We start from the raw sequence: 27682 nt of genomic DNA on the forward strand, positions 1-27682 counted from the left end.
CCCCTCGGACCCCCGCACAGCCTTCTGTTCTGTAGGCCAGCAATCCAGGTGCACTGCCTGTCCCAGGAGGACAGGAAGGAAGGTCACATCCGTATAATTTCAGGTGACCCGGAAGTAAGTTTAAAACCCCCACCCATGATCCAGTTGATTTTTTGCTTTTTTTAAACTTCTTGGCTTCTTGCCTTCCAATTCCATGTCCTCTGTGAATGTGGAGGGCTGTGTGTCGACATGATATCAGAATCGCTGAAGTGCGGGGTGGGGAACGGTAGGAGGAAAGACCTCGGACGCTGCTGGTCTTTCCTAGTGGTGCCGACTGAAGGCTCACCCTCGTAGCAGGCGTGAGCGAGGCTGGCGGGGGGACGATCCACCCCACAGAGACCAGAGGAACAAAAAGTAAGGGAGAGAGGGCAGAATTCTGTTGCTTTCCTGAGTTACCTCGATGTCCTGTCTGGGATTATAGATCTTCAGTTTGTAGGATGAAAGTTTGCTAATCGCCAGTAAATACGACGAAACGAGTAGCTTTTGTGTGGCCCGCGTACGAAGCAGCAAGGGCATTAGCGTCCAGGGCCACACTAAGTGTTCCCATCAGACGTGCGGAACGCGCTGAGCGCCTCTCCCTGTTCTCTGTGGTGTGTGAACCTGGGAAGGGCCTGGAAGCAGCCTTTAGATTTGTTCCGGGAGTGGGAAGACAAGTGTGTGTTTGGTTTTTTGTTTTTGTTTTTTTTTTTTAAAGATTTTATTTATTTATTTGACAGAGATCACAAGCAGGCAGAGAGAGAGGAGGAAGCGGGCTCCCTGCTGAGCAGAGAGTCCAAAGCGGGGCTTGATCCCAGGACCCTGAGATCATGACCTGAACCGAAGGCAGAGGCTTTAACCCACTGAGCCACCCAGCCGCCCCTTGTTTTGTTTTTTTAAAGATTTTATTTATTTATTTGACAGACAGAGATCACAAGTAGGCAGAGAAGCAGGCAGAGAGAGAGGGGGAAGCAGGCTTCCTGCTGAGCAGAGAACCCCGATGCGGGGCTCCATCCCAGGACCCTGGGATCATGACCTGAGCTGAAGGCAGAGGCTTTAACCGACTGAGCCACCCACACGCCCCGTGTGTGTTCGTTTTAACCAGGTTTTATGGGTGTGATGTCCTGTCCGTCTTTTTTATTAGGGCTAGAGCTTTGAAAATGGCTGGTGAAGTAACATTAAAAATACAGTTTGTTCCTAAGTGCCTAGGTTCTGGCTTTTATACCTTGGCTTGTGCATAGTACATGTAATAACTGTCCAAATTCCAGCAGAAAAAGTGCGTTTGAGCCCTTCGGGAAGAGGAGCAGTGAAATACTTACATAAAATAATTGTATGCATAGTGAGATCCAGACACAGGTTTGTGTCAGATGGGGAGTAAGGAAGCAGTTTGAAAGTCCCTCTAACTTCCGATACCTGCATGGCCCTGTCTCCCACAATAGGCTGTTGACAAAAAGGGACATGTGTATAGTTGTGTTTTATATCTGTCACGTGTTGGTGGCCGGAAGCCAAATCCTGTCATTATGTTGTCGTATAAGCTTGAGGGGACAAATGCTTTCTTGCTTGAGCAACTTGGCGTTTTCTCGATGCTCTCCGTGGATGCAAGACGGCCCAGCATCTCATGTGTCCAGAAGACCAGAGCCACTGGCCGAAGGGAGCACCGTGTCCTGTATTTGCCGGGAACACACGGATGGTGTGGCTTTGGGCTAGATGGCTATTGTCAGTGGTTTTACTTTGCCCCCCGCCCCCCTCCCCCCCACATACTCTCTCACCTTTTCTTGATCATTATTTCCTCGCCCCTCGTGCACATACAATATTTCTTTTCCCTTTATTGTTACTACTGAACTGAAATGGGGTGCTCAGAAGACAAGAGAGTGCCTCTGTACACAGCCTGCGTCCTTGGGCTAAAGCAGGTGGTGTCAGGAGAGGCTTCTGGGAAATACGATTCACTGTGTAAAACCTTGTTTCATCGTAAAACAAATCGTGCTTTGCCGGTTCTAAATCCTTACATTTCCTCTTGGCTCCTACCCAGCTGCCAGACAGAGCACTTCTGCATCCCCCAAATGGGTCCCATTTGCATTGATGTGGTGGGCTTCTCTTGATTCCAGGGGTGGCCTTGGGCAAGAGTCTGAGTCAGTGCTTCGAGGTGGTCTCTGCAGGGCCAAGCTCACCTGACCCCGGAGGCTCCCAGCCGTGTGTGCCGCCAACACTGCCCTGCACCCGGGCCGAGTGCTCAAATGCGGTGATGAACCCCCCCACCATGGGTCATAGCACTTCGGGGAGAGGGAGATGCTCACCATGAGGGACCACCAGCAAGCATGAGTCCCTCTCAAATTAAAAATATCTGCTGTGTGGGACTTTTCACACATCTTCCGTGTCCTTGCCATACAGCTGTTGAAATTCCGAAACCTCTGTGCTGCAGAACACTGTCGCTGATAAGATCGTAACGTTGCTCCGTATTTTCTCAGATTCATATTCTCACAGCTCCATATTCTCTTGCTTGAGAGCTTTGTCGTCTTGCCAGCATGTCTTAATTGTTTCTTAATTATGTGAATGTTTCTGTCTCTGGTTCTGAAAAAATTTTAAAGCAAGTAGGTTGGGGGTATGAGTGTCATTTTTTTTTAATGGAAAAGGTACTTCTTACTTCTATAGATGCCATGAGATTTTCCGTAGGTGGAAAGTTCTGGGTGGTCTTCATCAGGAGAGACCGGGCAGGTGCTTCTCTCGGGCACAAGGGCAGAGAGAGGACAGTGTGAAGACGCTTCCCTTGTCTTGCAAAGCGCAGATGAATGGATAGTGTGGATCAGTAGGACCAGGAGGGAAAGAATCTTCTAGGGGCCAGGTTGAGAAGATCCTTTCTCACCGTGGAGAAGGGCTTGGAGAGACAGGGACGCACCCTCTCCAAGGGGCTGATATCAGTAGTTTCTTGTAACCCTGGTCAGGGGGACGCTGGTGGGGGCAGGATGCTTCCTACAAAGACCCAGAATCTGGGGAAGACTGGCGGCTTCCGTGATCCCATCAGAGATGGGAGTGGGGCGCCCCATCGAAGACGGCCGCCCCACTGGAAGGGCTGCCGAGTGCCTTCAGTGTGCTTTTCCCGAGGCAGGTGTCATCTGGAAACACCGACCACCGGCCCTGAGGGGATGCCGGGAGGGGCCCCGGGCTCTTCAGGCAGCCCCGCAGAAAGAACTGGTGCTTTCCAGGAGCTTAGGGTCTGACGGGGGAGCGTGCCAACCAGAAAATGAAGGCAGGCTCAGCAGCTCGAAGCCGTAAGAGGGCCTGAGCAGTCGGCCGGAGGAGGCCAGAATGGGGACCATCACTTGGGACGAAGACAGGGAAGGCTTTGGATTTTGAATTTCAGCATGAAACACGCTAATGTCTTATTGAAGCCTCCTTAACACACCAGAAAAGCCTTCATTTGTTAGTGCAGTGTTCCGTTTTAGAACTGACTTCAAAAATGTTTCTTCTGTTTCAGAAGACACGGATTTTAGTGGATTTGGGCCTTTCTCCAGACCTTTACCTTCCAATTCAGTTCATCTCAGTTGTCTTAATTTTTTTCCATGTCGAGTTTTTGTTTATATTTAAGAGATTAAAAAAAAATAGGGACTGTCTACTCCTTTCCAAAATACACCTTTGAAAGCTGGGAATTAAGAATTTATCGTGCTTTGAAGTACTAAACAAAATGACAAGAATTGCTTTTTTTTTTTAACATATAATGAAATTGTGTTGGTGACACTTCAAAGGGTAGGTAGCTATAAATAAAATATGGACATGTTTCCTTACTGCCTAAAACATACATTTCAAAGAGGTTAGAAATTAGGGAAATTTTATTTTTCTCCAAAAAAAAAAAGCTAATTTTTATATGCCCACCTTGCAAGGCATGCTGAGGCTTTGAACAAGGAAGGTTTGTTTTGATGTCTGTAGAGCACTTTTACATACACCACTGCATTTGATCCCTGTAACAGCCTTAGCAGACAGACACAGTAGGATTTTAATCGCCAATTTGCAGATGAGAAAGCTGGGACCCCTTGACTAAGTGACTCATTTAAGGACACATGATTAGTAGCAGGAGATCTACCAGAAACCACAGTGGTCTTCTCGGTCCCGTTCTGTGGTCCTTGACCGCTCTGGACAGGCTCATTCCAGGGATGTCCAAAGACAGGTGATATAGACTGTACGCTTGATATATTTTTAAATGACTTACTCACATACACAGTTCCCCAACACTCCACATTTTTTAAAACCTTGGTCGGTTGAATGTGGATGAAATTTCGTGATCATCGGTGCGGACAATGAGATGTGCTATAGGGTAGGAAGGGAAATCACTTTTGTGTCTTTTCCTTGTTGAAACCGCTAAGCCCAAATGAGTTCACACTGGCAATATGGACTAATTTGTTTCTTAATTGCTGAAATTCTCATCAAAGTAAGATTGGAATTTTTGTCACTGAGTATCAGTTGGGAACGGTCCTTGTCAATTCCATCACTTCAGGACAGTCTTTCATGGTTCTCTGTTACTCCCGTCAAGTGTTTTAGTAACTTTAGGCCAAATCCCAGGCCTGTGGAAGGATTCTGTGATCTTTCTTAGTGGTTTGTGATTTTCCTCCTGGCTGTCTTTCCCTGCCTCATGAGAGCACAAGCCTTTGGGTGTTATACACAAACTGTGAATCACAGAACATGTACTGTATGGTGACTGATGTAACATAATTTAAAAAAAAAAAATTTAAGAAAATTTTAGAATACTGAAATTTTTTAGATTCTCAGTAACGTTGATTCAGGCTAAGCGTGGCCGTGGACAGTTGTGCCCACTTTGCCTCTTGGTGGTGGTTCTGTTTTCTCTCCTGTCCATTCATTTGGGTTTCCCCCTCGTGGTACATGATGTTTGTATAATAAGAATCTTTTCCTTCAGTTTCTGTTTTATTGTAATTACATGGAAATAAATTCATTTGTTTCTTTTTTCTAGATTGAAATTGGAAGAGCGAAGGAAAGAGCTCCTACAAAAACTTGAAGAAAGTACTAAATTAACTACTTGTTTGCATTCGCAACTTAAAAGGTAAGCCTGCTTGGTTCTTGAGGGAAACGTTTTTCTTGACTACGTTCAGGCATGTTTTGGTTCATTCTGGGTTACTTTTCTCTTTAAGTTCAACTATTAGAAAGTAAATAAAATTGGGACACCTGGGTGGCTCAGTCAGTTGGGCGTCTGCCTTTGGCTCAGGTCATGGTCCTAGGGTCCTGGGATCGAGTCCCACGTTGGGCTCCCTGCTCGGTGGGGAGTCTGCTTCTCCCTCTGCCTCTGTGATCTCTCAGTCTTTCTCTATCTCAAATAAATAAATAAAATATTTTTTAATAAAATAGTTATGCTAATAAAATTAAAACTTGGATGATCGAATTTAAAGTTACATAGATTTTTTTTTCCCCCCACAAACCCCAAAGTCATAGGCGGAAGAGATTGTGGGAAGAAGATATAGTTTATATATTTTAGCTATGAAGACATACTTAGGAAATGACACATTTCTTCAGATCACCCTTTCTTTTAAAAAGGGAGGAGGAGGAAAGATTTGCCTTAAAATAGTTAGCTCTGTGTTCACTCCTTCAGCACGCACACCTCGAGGGAGACAGGGGCCTGTGTGAAACCTCTCTGTCTTCATCAGCTTGCCTTTGTTCTCTGTCAAGATTCAAAGCTTTATTCTTTAACTAAAATAACTGCACTAGCACTCAGTACCATATACACTGTTTTTCCCCTTCCCTATTATTAAATCGCGTACTTGCTGCGGGCTCTCTGTGCAGGTAGATTTGTCGGTAGGTGTTCATTACTTTCTTGGCTTTGGTTTTTGCAAAGGGGACTCGATCTTTAGTCAGAGCAGAGTTGCTGTGTAGAGAGCCAGGCTGAAAGTGTTCATGAGTCAGCGTGGCAATAGGTAATATCATAATAACGGGTTACTTTTCCGCCCCCCTCCCCCTGTCATTATGCTATTTGGCGCCACTGGGTTCCTTCCTTCCGGGGTGCAGAGGAGGCGGTGGCATCGCGCTTGGGTTTCTGTGTCATGCCAGTTTTCACAGCGAGGGCCCCTCTCCCCTCAGCCTCTCGGCCAGCACCCTGTCCATGTCGTCTGGGAGCAGCCTGGGCTCCCTGGCCTCCAGCCGGGGGTCTCTGAACACCTCCAGCAGGGGCTCGCTCAGCTCCCTCAGTTCCGGAGAGCTCTATTACACCAGTCAGAGCGACCAGACGGACACGGATTACCAGTGCAAACTGGACCTCCTTCTGCAGGAGAAAGGCGGCTACATTCCTTCCGGACCCATCACCACCATCCATGAAAACGAAGTGGTCAAGTCCCCCAGCCAGCCCGGCCAGAGCGGTCCCTGCGGGGCGGCAGCCGCGGCCACAGGCCACACGCCCCCACGGACTGAGGCCCCCAAGTCTGTGACGTCCCTGTCCTCACGGTCCTCCCTCTCCTCCCTGTCCCCTCCCGGCTCTCCCTTGGTTCTAGAAGGCACGTTCCCCATGTCTGCTCACGATGTCCCTCTCCATCGGTTCACTGCTGACTTTGAAGACTGTGAATTGAGTGGCCATTTTGCAGACCTCAGCCTCGGGGAGAGTCAGATCCTGCTGGATTCTCATTCAGGAGGAGTGTCCCAGCCTCTCGCGGAGGATAAGGACCTCGGGGAATGTGCCCGGGAGCCGTTGTATGAAGGAACTGCAGGTGAGCAGAGACTTTGCTTCCGGCTCCTCCCTCTTAATTATTTTAAGAAGAACGGTGGGAGGGCTGCTTTTTCCAGAGAAACAAATTGTGGTGCCCCCCCCACCCCACCCGCCTCTCTCTCTCTCTAGGCTTCTCTAGGCTTCATTTGAGAAGGAGTTTTTACTGATATACCCAGACTGGACACTTTTTCTTTATCAAATAAAAGTCGCCTTCCCTGCTTAATAGATTTAATCATGAAGTGTCTGTCCTATTGTCCAGAAACCCTTTGTACGGTGGCAGCTGGCTGGGGACATGTCTTGTGAACACCCTTCACACCGCCAAATAGATTCGGGTTCTGAAATAGCAAGACGAAAGAGGAGGGCTTTCTTCTAAAAGTCGGCCTAAAACAGATTAAAACCAAGGCAATTAGCATAGCAGCTAATTAGTATCAGGGTTCAATGTTTAGATTGCTCAGGGAATTCTGTATAAATACAATTTTTGTTTCATGCCCGTCTCTCCCTTTCTGCCGGAAGTGGATTTGGGGAGAGCGGGTTCTGATGTGGTAGTGTTAGCCTGCCATCTGCTGGCCGCTCTGCTAGTTGCAGCCCAGGAAAGCGTGCCGCCCACCACGCCCTCACCGCTGACTTTGTACACAGAGACAGAAACGGAGGGCGAGTTTTCATTTTTCGGGTTTTGTTTTGTTTTGTTTTGTTTTGTTTTGCTTCAATATCTGTTTCCCTTTGCAAGGCGGAAGCTCTCAATATATTAGAGGTCGTTGTAAAGAGAACAGGATGGTACCCTCGTTGACCGATAACCACCGTTGTGGCCCGAGGACCGTGGTCTGCCTCCGAGCTAGCCTGAAACACAGCATGAGCTAAAAGACCCAGTGCGGGTCCCCAGGAGCCCCGTTCAGATCTATGCACGCCACTGTGTCCACGACACAGAAGGGGCCAGGCCTCTTTAGAAGTATTTTTCTGCTGCTTTGAGAAGCCTCCTTATTTTCTCTCTGGTCTGGAGAATTCTAAGTCTTAACTCATTGGCCAGTTTCAATGTTTAAAGAGAGAGACAAACCTGGCACATGTATGTGGATTCCGATCCTGAAGGCCGAAACCCCGCCTGCCGGCGGCCTGGGGAGCACAGGGGACATCTGTGTGGTTTGTGTGGCACTGCCTGGAAGGGGCCACAGCTGCAAGTGATGTGTCAACGACATCGTTGACGTCAGAGAAAATGCGCAGGCAGGTGGCTTTACTTAGTGCTTCCAGACAAGCCGAAGCCAGCAGTGGGACCTCCCTTCTGCCTCCAGGAAGGATGCAGTTGGGGGAGAGGGGGGCAGGCCGTGCTCTCCGCCCCTGGAGCCAGCCACACCTGCACCCTTACTCTGGTTCTAGCAAGCACAAGCACGTTACCCAGGTCCTTCGCTTTGTTGTTTCTCACCTGCAAAATGGCGATGATAGAGTCTCTACCTCGCAAGGTACTGGGAGGATTGATGCCAGAACACGGCAACAGCCTCTAACTGGGCCTGGCACTCAGCATTCTGTTCATGAGCACTCTGTTCATGAAATTAGTGCTACTGCATGTGGTTAAACAGTACAGGCGGGGGACGCCTGGGTGGCTCAGTTGGTTGAGCGGCTCCCTTCGGCTCAGGTCATGATCCCAGCGTCCTGGGATCGAGTCCCACATGGGGCTCCTTGCTCCGCGGGGAGCCTGCTTCTCCCTCTGCCTCTGCCTACCACTCTGTCTGCCTGTGCTCGCTCTCTCTCTCTCTCTAACAAATAAATAAATTTAAAAAAAAAAGGCAGTACAGACGGTGCTAAGCTGGGTTCCTACCACAGGCCGCTAACATCATGGAAGCGCACAAGAAGAAGCAAGAGAAGAAAGTGGGGTGTTTTCTGTGCCACGCTTCTGTGCTTTGGACTTGAAGGCTCTTAAGCATGTCAAAGCTGTTTTCACTCTGTGTATTTGGAATGTTCTCCAGCGACCCATTCTCAACACGCAGTCAGTTTGGAGGGGCTGGTCCGTGAGGCCGGCTGCCGGAGAACCGGGAGACCAGCTCGAGAATCGCCCAGGGACCAACCCCGCCTGGGTCCGTGGGACTCTTTGCCCGACTCTAGCCTTTCTCCTGCCTCAGGGTCTGCCCCGAGAACGCAGCATCGCCAAAGCTTCCAGGATAGAGCTCTTACCTTTCTTGTATTAGAAGGCTGCTACCTGAGAAAGCAGTCACCCTACAGGAATGATATCCGAGAGCTTTCTTTGGAAAGAGTGTCGAGAGCCATGCGTGAAAACAGCTAAAAGCATATATTTAATACCGTAAAGATCAGATCACCAGCACTCGGTCCATTCGGGGGCATCTGACCTCTGTCGGGGGGGCGGGTGGCCCAGGGTCGTGACGCCGCTCGCGCTCCCTCAGCATTCTGAAATCTTCTGCAGGTCAAGCCGACTTCCCTTACGCACATCCCACTCCCCGACGCCAGTCCCCACTGGGGGACAGAGACCACGTCGGAATGACTACGAAGTCCTTCCATTCAGTCTCTGTCATTGTCAAAGTCAATTTCAGCTGCTGTGGATATTCCCAGGGGTAATCAATAAATCATGTCATCACCTTCACCCCTCGCGAAGGGGGGTGGGCGGAGAGAGGCACTTGATCATCAAGGAGAAAGCATTCCCACTGCCAGAAATAAAAAGGGAAATGCAGCAATCAATCCTGTAATCCGAAGCGTTAAAACTTAAACATCTTAACAAGATGTAAAGTCACGACTCAGAAGGGGGGCCAGATGCATAGCAATCCTGATCCCGGCTCACTCGCAGGCGGATGAAAGAACACCGCAGGCTCGCTGCTCACTCCATAGGAACGTGGCTTTCAACGAACGCTCCTTGCTCACCGCAGGACACAGTGTATGAATATGAGTTAGAGATAAAAGTTAAGTGGGAGTTGGTGCTGAAGATTCAGTAGCACAAAGTTGTTTTTTTTTTTTCCCCTGATGGTATTAGCTGGTGAGGAATTCTATAAGTCAAAGACTTTTTTTTTTCTTTAGCTTCTATTAGCATGGTAGCCCGCGAGATGTAGACTATGGCGTGTGGAGGGAAGGGGGGAGCCGAAGAGGCAGAAACCTTTCTTGCCGTTGAGTAGCTAGATGCTCTCTGTTCCAGAAATATTTTTTAAGAGTTGAGGGATGCAGCTCGCTCCTTGCCACCAAGCGGATGGTGACTGCAGTGAATCCCTAACAGAGAGAAGCAAGGGACCGACAGCCATGTGTGTCATTTATCCCTTCCCTTCAAGTGTTTCCAGACGGAGAGCAACTGTATTCTTTCTCAAATGATGATCAAAATAACTGGCATCCCAGGGACCCCTGTAACATCGGGATGCCTTGAAGCGGCCACATCTGTCCACTCCAGTAGTGACGTCCTCGATTCCCAGATGCAAAGTCTTTGGGATTGCTCCTAACCAAGCCACGTGTGTATTTTTACATTTAACTTTTCCTAATAATAAATCTTAATTAGCACGCTTGCTCTCCCCTCCCTAGATGTGGAAAAATCATTACCAAAAAGAAGAGCCAGCCACCTGCTCGGGGAGAAGACCGCCTGCGTGTCGGCTGCAGTGTCTGACGAGTCTGTGGCTGGAGACAGCGGGGTCTACGAAGCTTTCGTGAAACAGTAAGGACTCGCAGGAGCGCTTGCGCGTTACAGGGTTACCTCCTCCTAGCCGTGCGTGTGGACTCTAGCCTGGGGGTCCGCTCTGCCGTGGAAGGGCGGTGGGCGTTAAAGAAACGGTGGGCCTGAGAATTCCAGTGTATCAGAAACCTCCCATCTGACCCGCTTGGAGACATAAAACTCAATTTTAAGGAGAATGTTGGAGTTGCTGGCCACTCCCCGTTTGGAACATGAACCTTCTCGCGTCTATTTCTAAAAGCCTGGAATGTATCTCGGGGTGTGGGGGGGACACCCCCCCCCAGGGAGGCTCAGGAAAGTCAGGCATCAGGAAGTCTTTCCCCGAATGGCTCAGAGGCAGACTCCTCTTGAAAAGGTGAAAAAGATCTAAAAGAGTGAGTTTTCCCTGGGGTCAGGTACCCTGGGGGCTGGAGGAGTACTGTTAATTCAGGTTTTCATTCAGAATCAGCAAGTGGCAAACAGTAACCGAGACAGTCAATACCCCTGTTCATAAGCGGTTCACCTGCGCCCCCTGTTGCCCTGTCCCTAGGCCTAGTGAAGCTGAAGATGTTGCCTACAGTGACGGGGATGTCACCATCGTGGAGACGGCCCAGGTGCAGATCGGCCTCAGGTAAGGGAAGGCACGTGGAGGAGGGCAGTTCTAGAATTCGGTGCAGGGACAACTGGCCTGCACCCTTTCCCGGTTTCATCGGCTTCTCTTCTGACAGATACGACGCCAAAAGGTCAAGCTTCATGGTGATTTTAGCACAGCTCCGAAATCTTCATGCCTTCTTGATACCTCATACTTCAAAAGTGTAAGTAACATCAAAGAACAAATTGAAGAGCTGTGTATTGTTCACACGTGATAAATTGTACGTTGTGATTGAGCAGTTCGCCCGGGTGAACGTGGGAAAGACATATGGAGGACCAAGCCCTCAGTCCACAGTGGATAAAATGAAAAGAAAAGGAGAATGTGCAAAAAACATACTAGATTTTGATCCTTATCCAACCCGTTCATGGTTAGGCTTAGGAACCAAGAGTTTTTCAAATCTCTCTTTACAACCAGAAACTGTATTATGCTGTGCTGGGGCCTGAGTCTTTTAATTTTAATTTAATTAAAATGTTTGTTATTGCTTAATTATACCTGCTGTTGGTTTAAAGTAATTTTCTGATCTTTTACATGAAAATGTAGTGAACAAATTTCACTTGTCAATACAACTTTGCCAAAGGCCCTATCATGCTACACGTAAGCGTGTCATTCCTTAGCATCTAGCATTCGCCTCCCTGTGACAGTAATTCCTTGAAGTTATTTCACTTTAAGTGATGTTATGATGCTACGTAGCCTGTTGCCTGGGGAATCTCTCCTGACCGGTGTCTCTAGGATCTTCGCCACCATTCACACTCTCTGGAGTCAGCCTTTCAGGGGCTCTCTTAAAGGCCCATGGCCAGAGAACCCCAGGAAGAAGCCAGATTTCAACTCAGCACCTCTGACTTCAAATCCAGAATCTCTGTGTCGCTCTGCACTTAACACTTTGTTCAGTCTGCCAGTATAAGGACTTGGAAATGGGTGCCTGGGTGGCTCAGTGGGTTAAAGCCTCTGCCTTCAGCTGGGGTCATGATCTCAGGGTCCTGGGATCGAGCCCCCCGTCAGGCTCTCTGCTTGGCGGGGAGCCTGCTTCCTCCCCACCCCCCGCCTGCCTTTCTGCCTACTTGTGATCTCTGTCTGTCAGATAAACAAATAAAATTAAAAAAGAAAAGAAAAGAAAAGGACTTGGAAATAAGAAAGAGCTATTGATGGGTGTCTCCCAAGACTCTGGACCCGGCTATGTGGATGTTCTCCTTAGTGATGAGAGTATATTCCTCAATGAGAAGGACATTTCATGGAGTAAATGTAAGAGTTCTGGATGTTTTCCCTGTGGGTTTACTTTTCAGTTCGCATCTGAATACTCCTAAGATTTGTCAGAGAAAAGCAACCGAGTCTAAGTAAAAGCAGAGCAAGGTGAGATTGTTCCTGAGACCGTAGAACAGAGCGAGTGGCTGTCTGTGTCTTGGCGGTCATCGGAGCTGCAGGGGGGTAGAGTTCCAGGAGGGAAGTGGGCTGCGGGGTCTCCTGAAATCAAGGTGTGTTTGTGGAGCGGCGGGCTCTGTGTTATCACCGCAGAGAGCCTGCTTACCGGAACTGAGATTAAGAAGGCCAGTCAGTAGTATTCAGGGAAGACTGGCTTGACGGTACTATCTGTGACTTCTCCCTACCAGTAAGTGGGCTGAAATACTGGAGTGTCGGCAGCCTTTTCATTTCAGTGAGGCATCACCTGGGAGAAGACCCCTCCATCAGGGGTCGAACCTGTGAACAGGGAGAGCCATCCCACCAGCCTGGGAGAAAACTACTGCCGTCCCCGAGAGAACCCGCATCTTCTTTAACCTCGTGCTGTTGAGGGCAGGCGTCCCCAGATGTGCCACTGCTGAGCCAATCACGGTCACTCTCACTTTCGTCCCGGGAAGTCACAAACAAAGTACCCCTGGGATAGGGTGACAGCCAGCACAGTTCAGGACCCGTGGCTGTCCTCAGGCAGTGAGTACAGCAGGCTCTGATGCGCCCAGCTCGTGGGCAGTTACTCATCTGGCCGGTCTGCACCTTCCTGAAATGTCTAGGGCCGTGTTCCTAAGCCCCTACATGAAAGCCTCGGTCTAAATAAGGATGCTGCCAAAAGTGAAGTATCGTAAAAGTGGTCCAGGGATGTTTGGACGCCCCTGCCCCCAACTTCAAAATTTACTTTCTGGTTGTTAATGACACCAGGCAGAGCTACCCTCCAACTGGTGGGCTCCTGCCTCCCGTGTGGGGAGACCCCACCCACAGCAGAATGCAAAGACGAGCACCCCGACCTTCTTCCCCTGCTGCCTCTGGTGGAAATGTTTTGGGGTCGCGGAAGTGGTTAGGCCACTGGCACAGAGGGAAACTGAGGTCTGGAGGGGCAGAAAATGGCTTCCCTCCGTTCCAGCTCTGCAGCTGTACGTCCCCTCCTGGCTTTCGGAAACAGATTTCTTCTGCCCCTTCTCCAGCCTTAGCAGCAGCCGAGCAAGGCCCCGTAGTCCCCTCAGGCTGACTCTCCTTAGTCAGTTTTTATATTCTGATAATTCCATAATTGTACATATTATATCATCAATTTCCTATTCAGATATAAAAATACAGAAATAGTAGGACCTTCCTCAGTCCTGCCTGTGAATTTACAGTTTTCATAATTGGAGAAAGGCATCTTTTAGAATAGGAATTAGATCAGCCCAGAATTGGGGTGGGGGCCAGATTTAATGGGATTTTTCTTTCTGAGATTTAAAAGAAAATACCTCAGGCCGTTTCTAGGAACTGTGAACCCACGTGTAACGTGTGCTTAGAAAAATCACCTGCACATAGTATGAGAAGTTACTGGTTTTCTGTAACTCTCCCTTGGAATTTTTACAAAGCATTAAGCCTCTCACAACAGTTTGTCGTTATCGAAACTTTTGTGATGCTTGACAGTAGATTTGTAAGTTTGTTTCACAATAGGCTACTTCGCCGTTCTTTTTCACTCGTAGGGTAGTGTAGTCCAGTCCTGGGAAATGATCACCAGCACCCCCTGTTTAACTCTGGGGGGTGAAGATTCTTTGGGACAAAATTGGCTTTGCATGATCCCATCTTCCCGGACTCGGAAAACTTTACTTCGGAATTGGCTGTCCCGGGGCAGGTGGGATGTTACATTCATCCACCCCGTGGAGTTTTTCTTCCCCTCCCCTGCCCCGTCATGTCTTTGCTGCAGCCCTGGGCTGAGTGGCAGGCGCAGGGCACCGTGGGCTCGGGTGGGTGGAGGACGGAGCCTTCTCTCTGCCGCTGGGCGCAGACGGGACCGGCTCTGGTGTCGTCCGAGTTCCAGTGAAATGCTTTTACTCTTGCTCTTTGCAGCTACTTCAGGGTTGCTCTGCTGCCCTCCTCAGCGGACGTCAGCTGTCTGTTTCGCACAAAAGTCCATCCGGCCACAGAATGCATCCTATTCAACGACGTGTTCAGAGTGGCCATTTCCCAAACAGCCTTACAGCAGAAGACGCTGAGAGTGGACCTTTGCTCTGTTAGCAGACACCGGAGTGAAGAATGTCTGGTAGGTCATTTCCCAGGCCCCGTCCCCACGGAAGGCCCCGGGGTGGGGTGTATGCTGAGAAGAGCTCTCTAGATGCCCGTACGCTGGCCCTGACACCCCACAGATCCTCCCGGGACCTCGGGCACAGCAGCAATGCTCTCATTTTTTTTATTTGAAGCGGGGATTTCTGATTTTCATTCTCTTATTCAAGACCTCTCAGATCTGCTTATTAATTGTGATTTTCTGTAAAATCTATCTCCCATTCTGCCCTGTGACCTCTGTCATGATGATCGCTCTGAAGCATGCTTACTACTCCCAACATGAGTCTTGTGCTGGGCATTTTGTGCACATTATCTCATTTAATCCTCATGACGGTCTCAGGGAAGAGGTATGAGTACCCCTCTTTTTTCAGAAGAGGTGGTAAGTCTAGGGTCACACAGCTGGTGAACGATGGAGCCGGATAGCAAAAAGACATCCCACATGTAACTCACTGTTGTAAGTTTAAATTAAGCAGAAGACTGAGTGTCCGGTCCCTTTATTATATTCTCCCTAGCCCTGGTATCATAGCTTCTAGGAAGACTTAAATGTTGCTTTTTAGAGGAATGGAATGTTTCAGTGCTAATAATGCAGGAGACGTCACCTATAACTAATGGTGAGTTTAACATGCCCTTGTACATAATAACCAGAAAACCATTACACACCGGAAAAGGTACATAGGATGGTCAAATGCAGGCAGCGAAGGGCTGCCTGTGTGTCCAAACAGTAGCACGGGTTTCGGGTTGAACTTTTCTCGGCGGTACAATCAGAAACAAAAACACGCTTCGTGATGAACAAAGTTCATAAGGGTGATAGATTTCTTATTAGTATTTCCTTTTCTTAGTATGAAAAAAATATTTGATAATATTACATGGCAGTAAAAAGAGAAGTAAGGATAGCAGATTCATTAGGCTAGCAGATTGCTACAGTAGATATGTGTGTCAGAAGCTCCTTAAAGTTAGTGAATATGTTAATTAATAGCCTTTAAAAAATGGTACCATTTAATTAGATTCTGGCTCATATATGTCATTTGCTGGAATATGAAAACTTTTCTTGACATTCTGCAAATCGGAAGAAAAATTTTGCTATCTGGTCTCTCATGTAAGAAGCACAGTAAGATTTTTATTTGTTTTTGTTTTGTTTTGTTTTAAGATTTTATTTATTTGTTTGAGAGAGAGACAGAAATAGTGACAGAGAGCATGAGTGGGGAGGAGAGGGAGAAGCTGTTTTCCACTGAGCAGGAAGCCCAACATGGGGCTCGACCCCAGGATCATGACCTGAGCCAAAGGCAGATGCTTAAACAACTGAACCACCCAGGTGCCCCTGGTTTTTGAATTTTATACTGGATAATGGGTTTTTGTGAGTAATAATCAAATGACTTACAGCATATTGTGAGAGGTGTTACGATTTATGCTTAGTTGTTTATTTTTTAACTTATCTTTTGACTTTTCATTAAAAAATACAGGAAGTTGCATCCTTAAGTCATTAGGTTTTAGCAAAACAGTATCTCACAAAATAATCCTAAGGTTAGCTTCTAGGTTGGGGTTATTTCTTACTTAGTCACACCTTCAGGTTAAAAAAAAATCCACCAATTCTTTATATCATGACTATTGTGTTTTTTAAACCCTGAAACAGGCTTGCCCGATAATCTTAATTACATGAGAGGAAGCAAATATGAATTTAAACATTTTATTTTCTCTTCTTTTCTCCCCCCCCCCCCCACTTTCGTTTCACGCAGGCTGGAACTCAGATCAGTCTGGCTGATTTACCATTTTCCAGCGAGATTTTCACTCTGTGGTATAACCTGCTTCCTTCCAAGCAAATGTCTCGCAAAAAGAACGACGAAGAAAATGAGGACTCTGTATTTCAAACAACTCAGTCCTTAATAGATGTGATAGACTTGGTGAGTCCAAATTGGAGTAAAAAGGCATGACTAAAGGAAATAATGTGGAATGTGGAATGCCGTGGTACCGGCCTGTTCCTAATCACCTTCACTACCCTTCCTCCCCCGGCTTACCCCTTCCTCACGGCTTCCTAACAACTCAAAACCAGAAGGAAAGATAATTTCCAGCTTCATTTCCAGCTAGCATTTCCAGCTTCATTTCAGGTATAGTTTATAAAAGAACCACTTGTCTCTGCTCACACTTCCTTCCATCAGAATAAACTGATACGGAGTCATAACAGGGTTAAGTGACCCTGGAAAACCTTTTGCTTTAAATTTATACTTTTATTTATTTATTTATTTATTTTTTAAGATTTTATTTATTTATTTGACAGAGAGATAGAGATCACAAGCAGGCAGAGAGGCAGGCAGAGAAAGAGGGGGAAGCAGGCTCCCCGCTGAGCAGAGAGCCCAATGCGGGGCTCGATCCCAGGACCCCGAGATTATGACCCGAGCCGAAGGCAGAGGCTTAACCCACTGAGCCACCCAGGCCTCCCTAAATTTATACTTTCATATGTTGTGCTCAGGTTATACATTCGGAACTTGGATCATTTGCAGCTGTTAAATGACTAAGGCTAAAGATTGTCTTAGTCGCTATTTGTTACATTAGTAAAGCGATAAATATTTTCTGTCAAGTTTGTTATAAACCAACAGGTCATCCACATTCAGCACTTCTAAAAATTTACAGAGGGGGCATTCTGGGAAGCCATTCATCACTGACTTGGTGTCTGTGAACGTCGTTACCAAGTTCAAGTGCATGTTCGGTTATCTCTGAGGAAGGAGTTTACGAAGCACAAGTCAGATAATCGCTGATCATCTCTTGGGGTGGTGAAAGGGAAGCAAGAGTGCCGGTCAAGCTTGTGTCAAACGCCCCGGTTTGTGGTCGACACTAAGGGAGGCGCACGGGATGATGAAATTGGACTTGTACCTTGGAAAGCGCTGATGGGATGGTCCCATTGCGGGCAAAATTTTTTAACAGCTTGATGCAGTGTAATTCACATACCATGTGGTTCCTCCATCGAAAACGTACAGTTCACCCGTCCAAAGCACACCGTTTTCAGTGGATTTTGGGTGTATTCACGGAGCTGGGTCACCATCACCACGATGTAGTGTTCTAACATTGTCATCTTCCCAGAAAGATTCCCTCTACTCATGAGCACCGGCTCCCCGTACTCCCTAAGGCCTTTGCCCTGAGGCAACCACTCGTCCTTCTGCCTCATTTGCTTACTATGGACGTTTCATATACGTGGAATAATACTTCTTCGACTTAGCATCGCATTTTCAGAGTACCTCCGTACGCTCGCGGGTGTTCGTACCTCATTCCCTTATCGTTCCGAAGAATGCTCTGTTATGTGGATATACCAGCTTTTGTTTATCTGTTCATCAGTACATGGGCGTTTGGGCTGTTTCCGCTTTTTGACTATTATTAATACCGCTGCTGTGAACATCTGTACAAGGGTTTGTTAGGACATACGTTTTCATTCCTCTTTGGCATCCGTACCTACGGGTGGACCTGCTGGGTCATAGCTCTGTGTTTTAACGTTTCGAGGAGCTGACAAGCTGTCCTCCACAGTGGGGGCACTGTTTCCATCCTCACCAGTGTGCGAGGGCTCCTGCCAGCCCAGCTTTGCTGCACGTTATTATTCTGTCTTTCTGATTTGAGCCAGGCGGTGTGAGGTGCTCATTGTGGTTTTGATTTATAGTTCCCTAATGACTCCTGATACTGAGCACATTTCCATGGACTTATGGGCCATTGGTATATTTTTGATTTTTTTTTTTTTTTGAGAGCTGCCTATTTGGATCCTTTGTGTTTTAGATGAGTTCTTCATCTTTTTACTATTTCACTTGATTGTTATCTCTTTATTTATTATTTTATTATTAAGTTATAAGAGTTCCTCATATATTCCTGACACAAGTCCCTTATCCAATAAATGACTTGCAGATATTTTCTCTCATTCAGTGGGTTTCTTTTCACTTTCCTGGTGATTTTGTTTGCAATACGAAATTGTAAATTTTGACCAAAGTCCAGATTGCCTGGTTTTTTTTTTTTCTTGCATTGCCTGTGCTATGGGTGTCCTATCTGGGAAGACTTTGCCCAGCTGAACATCATAAAGATTTAGTCCTGTGTTTTCTTCTGAGAGTTTGAAAGTTCCGTGTTATTTTTAGGTCTCTGATCCTTTTGAGTTTTTCTTTCTGTGTGATGTGAGGAGTAGGTCCAATTCCATTTTCTTGTATGTGGGTATGCAATTGCTCGCAGTACCGCTTAATTGAAAACACTAATCTTTCCCCACTTGGTACCCTTGCTGAAAGCCACGTTAGTACAATCCTTTATACTTCTGAACTCTGAATTCTGTTCTGTTAATCTGTATGTCTTTATTTGTGCCAACATCACAGTATCACGATGACTGTAGCTTTGTAGTTATTTTGAAATAGGAACATATGAGTCATCCAGCTTTGTTTTTCTTTTTTAAGATAGTTTGGGCTATTTGGGGTCTCTTGAATTTCCATATGAATTTTAGTATCAGTTTGTCAACTTCTGCAAAAAAAAAAAAAAAAAGCAGGTAGGATTTTTATATAGATTGCTTTGAGTCTGTAGATCAATTTGGAGGGTATTGTCATCTTATCAGTTTTAAGTCTTCTGATCATGAATACGGGATATCTTCCCATTTATTTGGGTCTTCATTAACTTCTTTCAAAAAATATTTTGCCCTCTTCAGAGCCCCAAATCTTACATCTTTGGTTAATTTTATTCTTTTTGATGTTATTGTAAATAGAACTGTTTTCTTAATTTCATTTTTAGAATATTCATTGCACAATTGATTTTGACTACTGTCTTGCATCTTGGAACCTTACTGACCAGGTTTATTAGGTCAAATAGTTTTTTTGTGGATTCCCTAGGATTTCCTATAGGTAAGATTCTGTCTTCTGCTAATAGAGTTGATTTTCCTTCTTTCTTTCCAGTTGCCTTTTATTTCATTTTCTTGTCCCTTCACCCTGGCTAGAACTTCCATTTTGATATCGCAAGAAGTGGTGAGAACAGACATCCTTGTCATGGATGTGATCTTAGGCAGAAATTTTCAGTTTTTCACCGTTCCGTGTGATTTCCGCTGTGGTTTATTGTAGCTGCCCTTCATCGAGTTGAGGGAAATCCGTTTCCTAGTTTGTTGAGTGTTTTATTGTAAAAGCTGTGGATTTAACTGTGGATTTAACTGGAGCTTTTCTGGCTCTGTTGAGATGACATGTGGTTTTTATCCTTTATTCTGTTCATACGGTTTATTGATTTTCAGATGTCAAACCAACATGGCATTCCTGGGATAAATCCCACTTGGTCATAGTGTATAATCCTTTTTATGTTATTAATTTAGTTTCCTCATATTTCGTTGAGTATTTTTTTTCTCTATTCATACTTTTCTCCTGATGTCTTTGATTTCAACATCAGAGTAATTTTGGCCTCAGGGAATGAGTTTAGGAAGTATTCCCTCGTCATCGGTCTTTTGGAAGAGTTTGAGAAGAATTGGTATTATTCTTCTTAAAATGTTTGGTAGAACTTGGCAGTGAAACCCTCTGGGTTTGGACTTTGGGAAGGTTTTTGTTTACTAATTCAGTCTCTTACTTGTTATAAGTCTACTCAGAACTTTGTTATAACGTCACTTTGAGTAGTTTTGTGTCTTTCTAGAATGTGTTCATTTATCTGGGTTGTCTGACTTGTGGGCAAACAGTTGTTTGTAGTAACCCTTGTAATTCATTTTTTTTCCTGTGGATTTGATGGTGATATTCCCTCTTTGTCTCCTAGTTTCAGTAATTTGAACTTTTTCTTGGTTAATTTAGCTAAAAGTTTTTACTTTTTTGAATCTTTTTGAAGAATCACCTTTTGGTTTCACTGATCTCTAATATTTCTCTATCTGCTATTTCATAAATTTCTACTCTGTCATTATTATTATTATTATTATTATTAGAGAGGGGCAGGGAGGAGGAGCAGAGGAAGAGGGAAAGAGAAAATCTTAAGCAGGCTCCAGGCTCAGTTGGAGCCCGACACGGGACTCCATCTGACAATCCTGTTTTTTGGTTTTGGTTTTGGTTTTTTGAGAGAGAGAGAGAGAGAGAGTAGCCTTTATTATTTCCTTCCTTCTGCTTACTTTAGGTTTACTCTTTTTCCATTTCCTAAGGTAGAAGTTTAGGTTATAGATTCAAGATCTTTCTTCTGCTTTGACACAGGCACTCCTGGCTATAAATCTCTTGCTAAGTGTTGCTGGAGCAGTGTCTTACCAACTCTGATATGTCTTCATTTTCATTCATCTCTAAGTGTTTTCAGATTTTTCCTTGTGACTTCTTTGACTCATTGGTTATTTAAGAATGTGTGAATTTCCACATCTTTGTTACTTCTTACGATTTCCTTGTGTTACTGATTTTTTTTATGTCATTACAGTGTGGTCCTAGAACATACTTTGTAGGATTTCAGTCCTTCTAAGTTCCCTGAGGCTTGTTTCATGGCCTAGCATATGCTACCATTCCTGGAGAATGTTCTATGTGCCCTTGGGAAAGTGTGTCCTCTGCTTTTACTGGATGAGTATTCTACAGGTGTTTCTTAGGTTCACAGTGTTGTCATCTTATTCTAATCTCACTTTAACTCATTTCTTTTGTGGAGAGGAGTGATGGAGAGATTTTAACAAAGTGTACAAAGATAGTGTGAATGTGAATTTTCCAGGGAATTTTCACAAAGTCAACACACCTGTGTAGCGACCACTCAGGATATAGTGCATTCCCAGGACCCCCAGAATCCTCCCTTGTGCCCCATTTAGTCATTTCCACTCTCCCCTAAAGATCATCTCCATCCTGACTTCTGTCTTTGAACTTGATATAATGGAATCATTCAGTGCATGTTCTTTCGTGTCTGGCATCTCCTGTTCAGCAATATGTTTGTGCAGGTCACCTGTGTTGTTTTGTGTAATTGTAGTTCATCAATGCTCCATGCTGCATGAGAGGTCATTGTATAATTATATCACTTTCTTTATCCATTCTGCTGTCGATGGACATTTGAGTTTCTGATCAGGGGCTGTTATGAGTAGTGTTGCTATTAGCATCTCCTACATGTCTTTATTTATCTTCTTTATTTTAGCCTTTGTGACAGATAGATAGATAGATAGATAGTACTCTCCTGTTTTTTGCATTGCCCTGATTATAATGTTTAATGGCCAGATGGATGTCATCTTTTGTGAAATGTCTGTTCAAGATTTTTTTCTATTTTTTTCTTTTGGATTCTCTTTTTTTAAATAGATTGGTGGTAGCAGTTCTTAATTTTAGACTTGAGTGTTTTGTCCAATAGATTTTGGTTTTTTTCCAAATATCTTCTACTATTTTGTGGCTTGCCTTTTCATTTTCTTAATGTTGCCTTTTGGTGAATGGAAGAAGGACTCAGGCTTAACGTAGTCTTACTTATCAATTTTTCCCTATATGCTCAGTACTTTCCTTTGCTATTTAAAAACTATTCACCTCCCCAGGATCATGAAGATGGTTTACTGCGTTGTCTTATAAAAGCTTTATTGCCTTACCGTTCACATTTAGATCTAAATTCAACTGAAATTACTTTTTGTATAAGGTGTGAGGTAGGGGTCAAGATTCCTTTTTACCCACGTCATTGCTGATTGACCAGCATCATTTGTAGAAAAAATTTTCCTTCCCAGCTGCATGACAGTGTCATCTTTGTCATAAGTCCAGTGACCTGCACATGGGGGAGCCTGTTCATGGGTATCCTGTTCTATTCTGTTGGTGTAGTTGTCTACCTCTGTAGAAAATACTATACTTTTTTCAAAGTGAGGCCTTGCAATTATTCATCATTTAGAATGATTTTTGAGGCTATAGATAATTGCTCTCAGATTAAAGAAGTTTCTTACTCTTTCTAGTTTGCTGACGCTTTCTATTATGCATGGATATTGAATTTTATCAAACATATTTACTGTTTACTTAAATTGATTACATGATTGTTTTCTTTTATTCTCTTAATGTGGTGGATTATACATTGATTGACTTTTGAATGTTAAACCACCCTTGGGTTCCTAGGATAGGACAGACTTCATTGTGGTATATCTGATATATGTTTTTATATACATTTCTGGATTAGATTTCTTGATTTTGTGTTTGAGTTTTTATTACGTTCATGAGGGAAATTAATCTTTAGTTTTCTTTTTTTGTAATGTCATTTTTTGATATCAAGGTTTTACAGGCTTCATAATATAAGTTAGAAAGCATTCCTTTTTTACTCTCCACAAAAGGTTTTTGTGAGATGGGTGTCATATCTTCCTTAAATATTCAGAAGAATTCCCAAGAAAATTCACCAGCCCAGCCTGTAATTTTCTTTTGAGAAGCAACCTTTCTCAACTAAGGCTCTGCAAAGGAAGTAAGCACTATAAAAAATGTTTTCAATGACTACTTTCTTATTTGTCCCAAGGATGACACGTAACTTATGGCATTCTAGGTGTTGTTTTGTTTTGCTTTAATATAATGGATACTAGAGGTCATTAGGCTTAATTCTCACAGAATCCCAGTTGAAAAGGGCTGGTGAAATGTTTTTTAATTGCAGATTCGATTTCTTTATTACATATAGGACTATTCCAGGTTTCTGCACTTACATTCATTTTAGTAAAAGTAGTATTTTCTATAGGATTTGTCTGTTTTATCTATATTACCAAAAATTTGGCAGAGTTATTCATGATACCTTCTTATTTTTATATATGCAAGGACTTCGCTATGTTCTCTGTTTTGTTTCTGACACAGGTAATTCTTACCATTTCTATTTTTTCTCCCTCTTGCCAGGGACTTGTCAGGTTTTATTTTATTCAAAGAAACAACGTTTGGCCTCATTGATTTCTTTTTTTCTATTTATGTATGTGTTTTCTATTTTGTTAATTCTGCTCTTTTATTATTTCCTTGCTTCTACTTTCTTTAGGTTTAATATGCTGTATTTTTTCCTTCTTGAGTTAGATCACTGTTTAGCAACCTTCTTTACCCATATATGCATTTAGGGCTAAAAAATTCTTTTTGAGCATAGCTTTGGCTGTTTTTCACAAGTTTGATAATATGAGATTATTAATATATGCTACCATTCCTGAATTTTAAATAGTTTATAATTTCCATTGTAATTTCTTTTTTGGTCTATGAGGTTTTTTTTAGAAGTATGTTTACTTAATTCCCAAACAGTGGAGTTTTCTAGTTATCTTTTTATTATTGATTTCTAGCTGTATTTCACTGTTTTCAGGGACTAGAGTATATACTCTTCAATCATACAGAATATTAACCCCGCTTTATGGCTTAGAATGTAGTCAATTTTGGTAAAAGTTCTGTGTGTTGTTGAAAAGAATGCATTCTGCAGGTCAAGTTTGTTCATTTTGTCCTTCAAATCTTCCACATTTACTGGTTTTTCAGTTCTCTTATTTTACCGGTTGTTGAGAGATATATTAAAATCTCCCAACTTACGATTATAGACATCTGTTCCTCCTTTTAGTTTGTTAGTCTTTGCTTTCTTACTTTGTGTCTATATTCTTAGATAAATATAAATTTAGCATTGTGTTGTAGCTTTCTGTTCAGCTGGCCCTTTTATTGTTATAAAATGTCCCTAAAATATAAAAATTTATTCTAATTTTTAAAAATCTGTCTGGTGTTCATAAAGCTATCTCAGCCCCTTTTTTGGGTTAGTGTTTTCATGGTTCTATCTTTTTCCATCCTTTTACTTTCAACACTTCTGAATTCTTTGATTTAAAGTGTTTCACTTGTATAGAGTTGGTTTTGGTTTATTATCCAGTCTTAAAATCTTTACCATTTAATGGAAATACTTAGTTCATTTACATTTAATGCTATTAGTGATATATTTGGGTTTGACCCTCTTTTCTTGTTTTTGTTTTCTTTCAGTACTATCTTTGCTCCTCGTTTTCCCTCTTTTGGATTAGTCAATTATTTTTACATTTCATTTTCCTCATTTTTACATTTCTTTGTTTCTCATTTTCCTTCTTTTGGATTAGTCATTTATTTTTTACATTTCATTTTCCTTCCTATTAGATCATTAGTAATATAGTCTTTTATTTTTTGCTGTATCCCTAGTGATCACAGCATGTATCCTGGCATTATTAGAAGCTACCTTAAATTAATGCTTTTACTTTTCCCACGCAGTATAAGAGTTTTAAAAGACTTTATTTATTCCCTTTCCTCCTTCTGTGAAATTATTGGTCATGTATTTTAGGTACGTATATTTTAAATCCTACAAGGTATTATTGTTTTATTGACAGTCGATACTCTTTTAGATTTCCCCACATCTTTACCCTTCGTGGTGTATTTCCTTTCTTTCAGCATTAGCGTGCTTCCATTTGGGCATTTTCCTTCCACCTGAAGAACTCCCTCTGGTATTTCTTCCAGTGCACATCTGTCAGTGTCTTCCTTTCCACTTGTGAAGGACTTTCTTTCTGCATATTCAGAATTGTAGGTGGGCGGTTAATTCTCTGAACACATTGAAGATACCATTTTGTTGTCATCTGGTTTCCTTTAGTTCTGTTGACCTGCTGGAGAACAGCTGATCCTTCAAAAGTAATGCATCTTTTTTTCACTGTTCATCTCTCTCTTTCTTTGGTGTTCAGCAACTTCACTCAGATGTGCTAGTGTGGTGTCCTTTCTGTATACACTAGTGAAATTCTTCATCATGTCATCAGTTTTCGTGAACATACTAATTGTAAAAACTTAAATTCCTTTTCTGAATATCTGCATTATTTGGATCACCTGTAGACCTGCCTCTTTCATTTATCTGTTGCTGTTCTTGGCCCTCAGTCATTCATTGGGTCCTGTTTCTGGTGGATGCTGGATATTATATCTGAAGAATGATAGAGGCTCTGGCTGATACCTTGCTCTGGAGAGGATTTAATGTTCTTCCAGAAGGCAGGTTACAGATCACCTGGATCACTTGGAGAACCTGGGTTCCAATTTTCCTCTCCCCAGGGAAAAAAAGACCTGAGACCATAAAGAAACTGAAGCATCTGCTTCCTGTTTTAGCCTCCTCACAGCTGGGTTTTGTTTGGTTTCTCACCACTTGCTTTCACATACGCCGCTTAGGAACGGCAAATAACACACCAAGAATATTGTACAGAATACTGGACTCACTATGGTTCTTCTCTCTGGCCCATTGCGCACTGCCCACCATGGTGGTTCAGCTCGGTTTTCATCTTTGCATCCTAACCATACTGCCAGTGTTCTGCACAGCCACAAGTTTAGCCTGTATGCCCCACCGCTAGAGCTGACACATGGCCCCAAGGGAGAAGAGTGGCAGTGACGTCACTTCACCTCTTTGCACTTCTCTCCTCGCTGGGATCTTGGCCTCCAGTCCTGATTGCCTATGATGTTCTTCATTGCTTTAAAACACCTGGAGGTTTGTTTATTTGTTGCGTTTTGTTTTATTTTATTCAGCTTCCGTATTTGTTCTCAGCAGGAGGATTAGGTCCTGTACTACCTTCTTTTTCACCACTGGAAGCTTACGTCCCCACCTGATGAGTTTTTAAATCATTTCTCACAGTAGATCATGTTCATTGCCATATGCTTTCTACTCCCCAGGACGCTGTGTCAGCCTTACTTGCAAGAACATCAGCCGAGCTCCTGGCTGTGGAACGGCAGTTAGCACGGGAAGAAGACGACGACGAACCAGGGCAGGAAGAAGAGCAACGAGGTCCAGATGGAGACTGGTAAACGCAGTTGTTTCCTTTTGCTCTCTGGGAACTCAAAGAGGAAGGGTTTCGTTTCCTATAAGAAACTTTCAGGGGCCTTTCGTAGGTTCAGAACTTACCCTGGAATTTTGGAAAGCGGCACCATGGCAGGGAGCCACCACTGAGGGAAAGACCCTCTTCGGTCATTAGAGAGTCAAAGAGGGCAACAATGACACTGGGGACGGCGTCAGAGTGAACAGAGGAAGGAGGTTCTTTGTTCCTGCCTCCTTAAGTTCGGACACTTTCCAGAGCTGCTTTAAATCTTAAGTCTAAAAAGACCTGTTTCAAAAGGTGTGGTAGTGTATTGTCCACTCATACATAAATTTTAAAACTTACTTTCTTTTTCCTTAAGCTACCAAGAGTACCATTGTAGCATTTAGGTTTGGGCAAGTCAGAGTACACATCCTAGAAAACAACTTCAGAGCGGTCACTCTTGATTTGTTTCCATGTCCATCTTCTTGTCCTGCTCCCTGCTCATTCTCTACACCACCACTCTTATTTAAAAACAAATGTTACTGTAGTTTTTGTCTAGATTCACATACATATGCAGAACTGTCATGAGCAAGATGGTGGAGAAGTAGGAGACCTAAATTTCATCTGGTCCCAGGCATTCAGCTAGATAGTTTTCAAACCATTCTGAACACCTAGAAACTCAACAGGAGATCGAAGAGAATAGCAGCAATTCTATGAGCAGCAAAAGCGACCACTTTCTGGAAGGTAGGACGTGTGGAGAAGTGAATCCGAGGCAATATACAGGAAAATAGACCTCAGCAGGGAGGGACCCTCCATCAGTGGGCTCCCAGCAAGATTGATAGAGCAGCAGAGCACAAAATAGAACTTTTAGAAGTCTGCTCCACAGAGGAACATCACTCCAGAGGCTAAGTGGAGAGTGGAGCCCTCGTGGGGACAGTGTGGTCTTAGGACCCTCGGGGTCACAGAATGACCGGGGGTACCCAAGTGCAGCAGAGCTCTGAGGTATTGGATTGGGGAGGCTGGTTGCATAGACAGAGCCGAGGAGGTTCGCTCTCAGCTCAGGGTTGCCATAAACCATGATCCAAGGCGCATTCAGGCCACTTCCAGCAGGGACCCCAACAAGTGGCAGATCTGGAGAGAGCCCCCCCCTTCCTCCTCTGGGAGGAACAGCAGGAGTGCTCTGTAGGAATCCACTGGGTTTGGAGACTCCAAACGGGGCCGTGCGCCAGAGATAGAAACACTTGCTCACAGGCCAGATGAGCACAGAGCATGACTGGGACCAGGGAAACGAGGGATTGACTGTTTTTCTCTGAGGGCGCACTGAGGAACGGGACCCCGAGCTCTCCACTCCTCTGGGTAAGAGATTGGGAGGCCACCATCTTCATTTCCATTCTCCAAAGCTCTACGGAAAGCATTCAGGGAACAAAAGCTCCGAGAGTGAACCTGAGCAGATTACTTAGCCCGGCCCTGGCAAGGGCGGTGCAATTCCACCTCGGTCACTGCAACAGGCCCCTCCCCCAGAAGATCAGCAAGAACATCCAGCCAAGACCAAGTTTA

At 44.4% G+C, this 27682-nt stretch overlaps 1 protein-coding gene across 1 annotated transcript in view; it reads left to right on the plus strand.

Annotated features, from left to right (window-relative positions):
• The window catches only part of WWC2 (WW and C2 domain containing 2), a 203407-nt gene that overhangs the window by 140523 nt on the left and 35202 nt on the right, over nt 1-27682 (plus strand). The window contains exons 10-17 of the mRNA XM_080797731.1: nt 4973-5062; nt 6091-6710; nt 10211-10340; nt 10885-10965; nt 11063-11149; nt 14269-14461; nt 16215-16379; nt 26004-26131. Of these exons, the coding sequence (XP_080653857.1) occupies nt 4973-5062; nt 6091-6710; nt 10211-10340; nt 10885-10965; nt 11063-11149; nt 14269-14461; nt 16215-16379; nt 26004-26131 (1494 nt within the window). The remainder of the gene's footprint in view (nt 1-4972; nt 5063-6090; nt 6711-10210; nt 10341-10884; nt 10966-11062; nt 11150-14268; nt 14462-16214; nt 16380-26003; nt 26132-27682) is intronic.

This window comes from Martes martes (assembly GCF_963455335.1).
Source record: "Martes martes genome assembly, chromosome: 2".
In the NCBI taxonomy this organism is placed as follows: Eukaryota; Metazoa; Chordata; class Mammalia; order Carnivora; family Mustelidae; genus Martes; species Martes martes.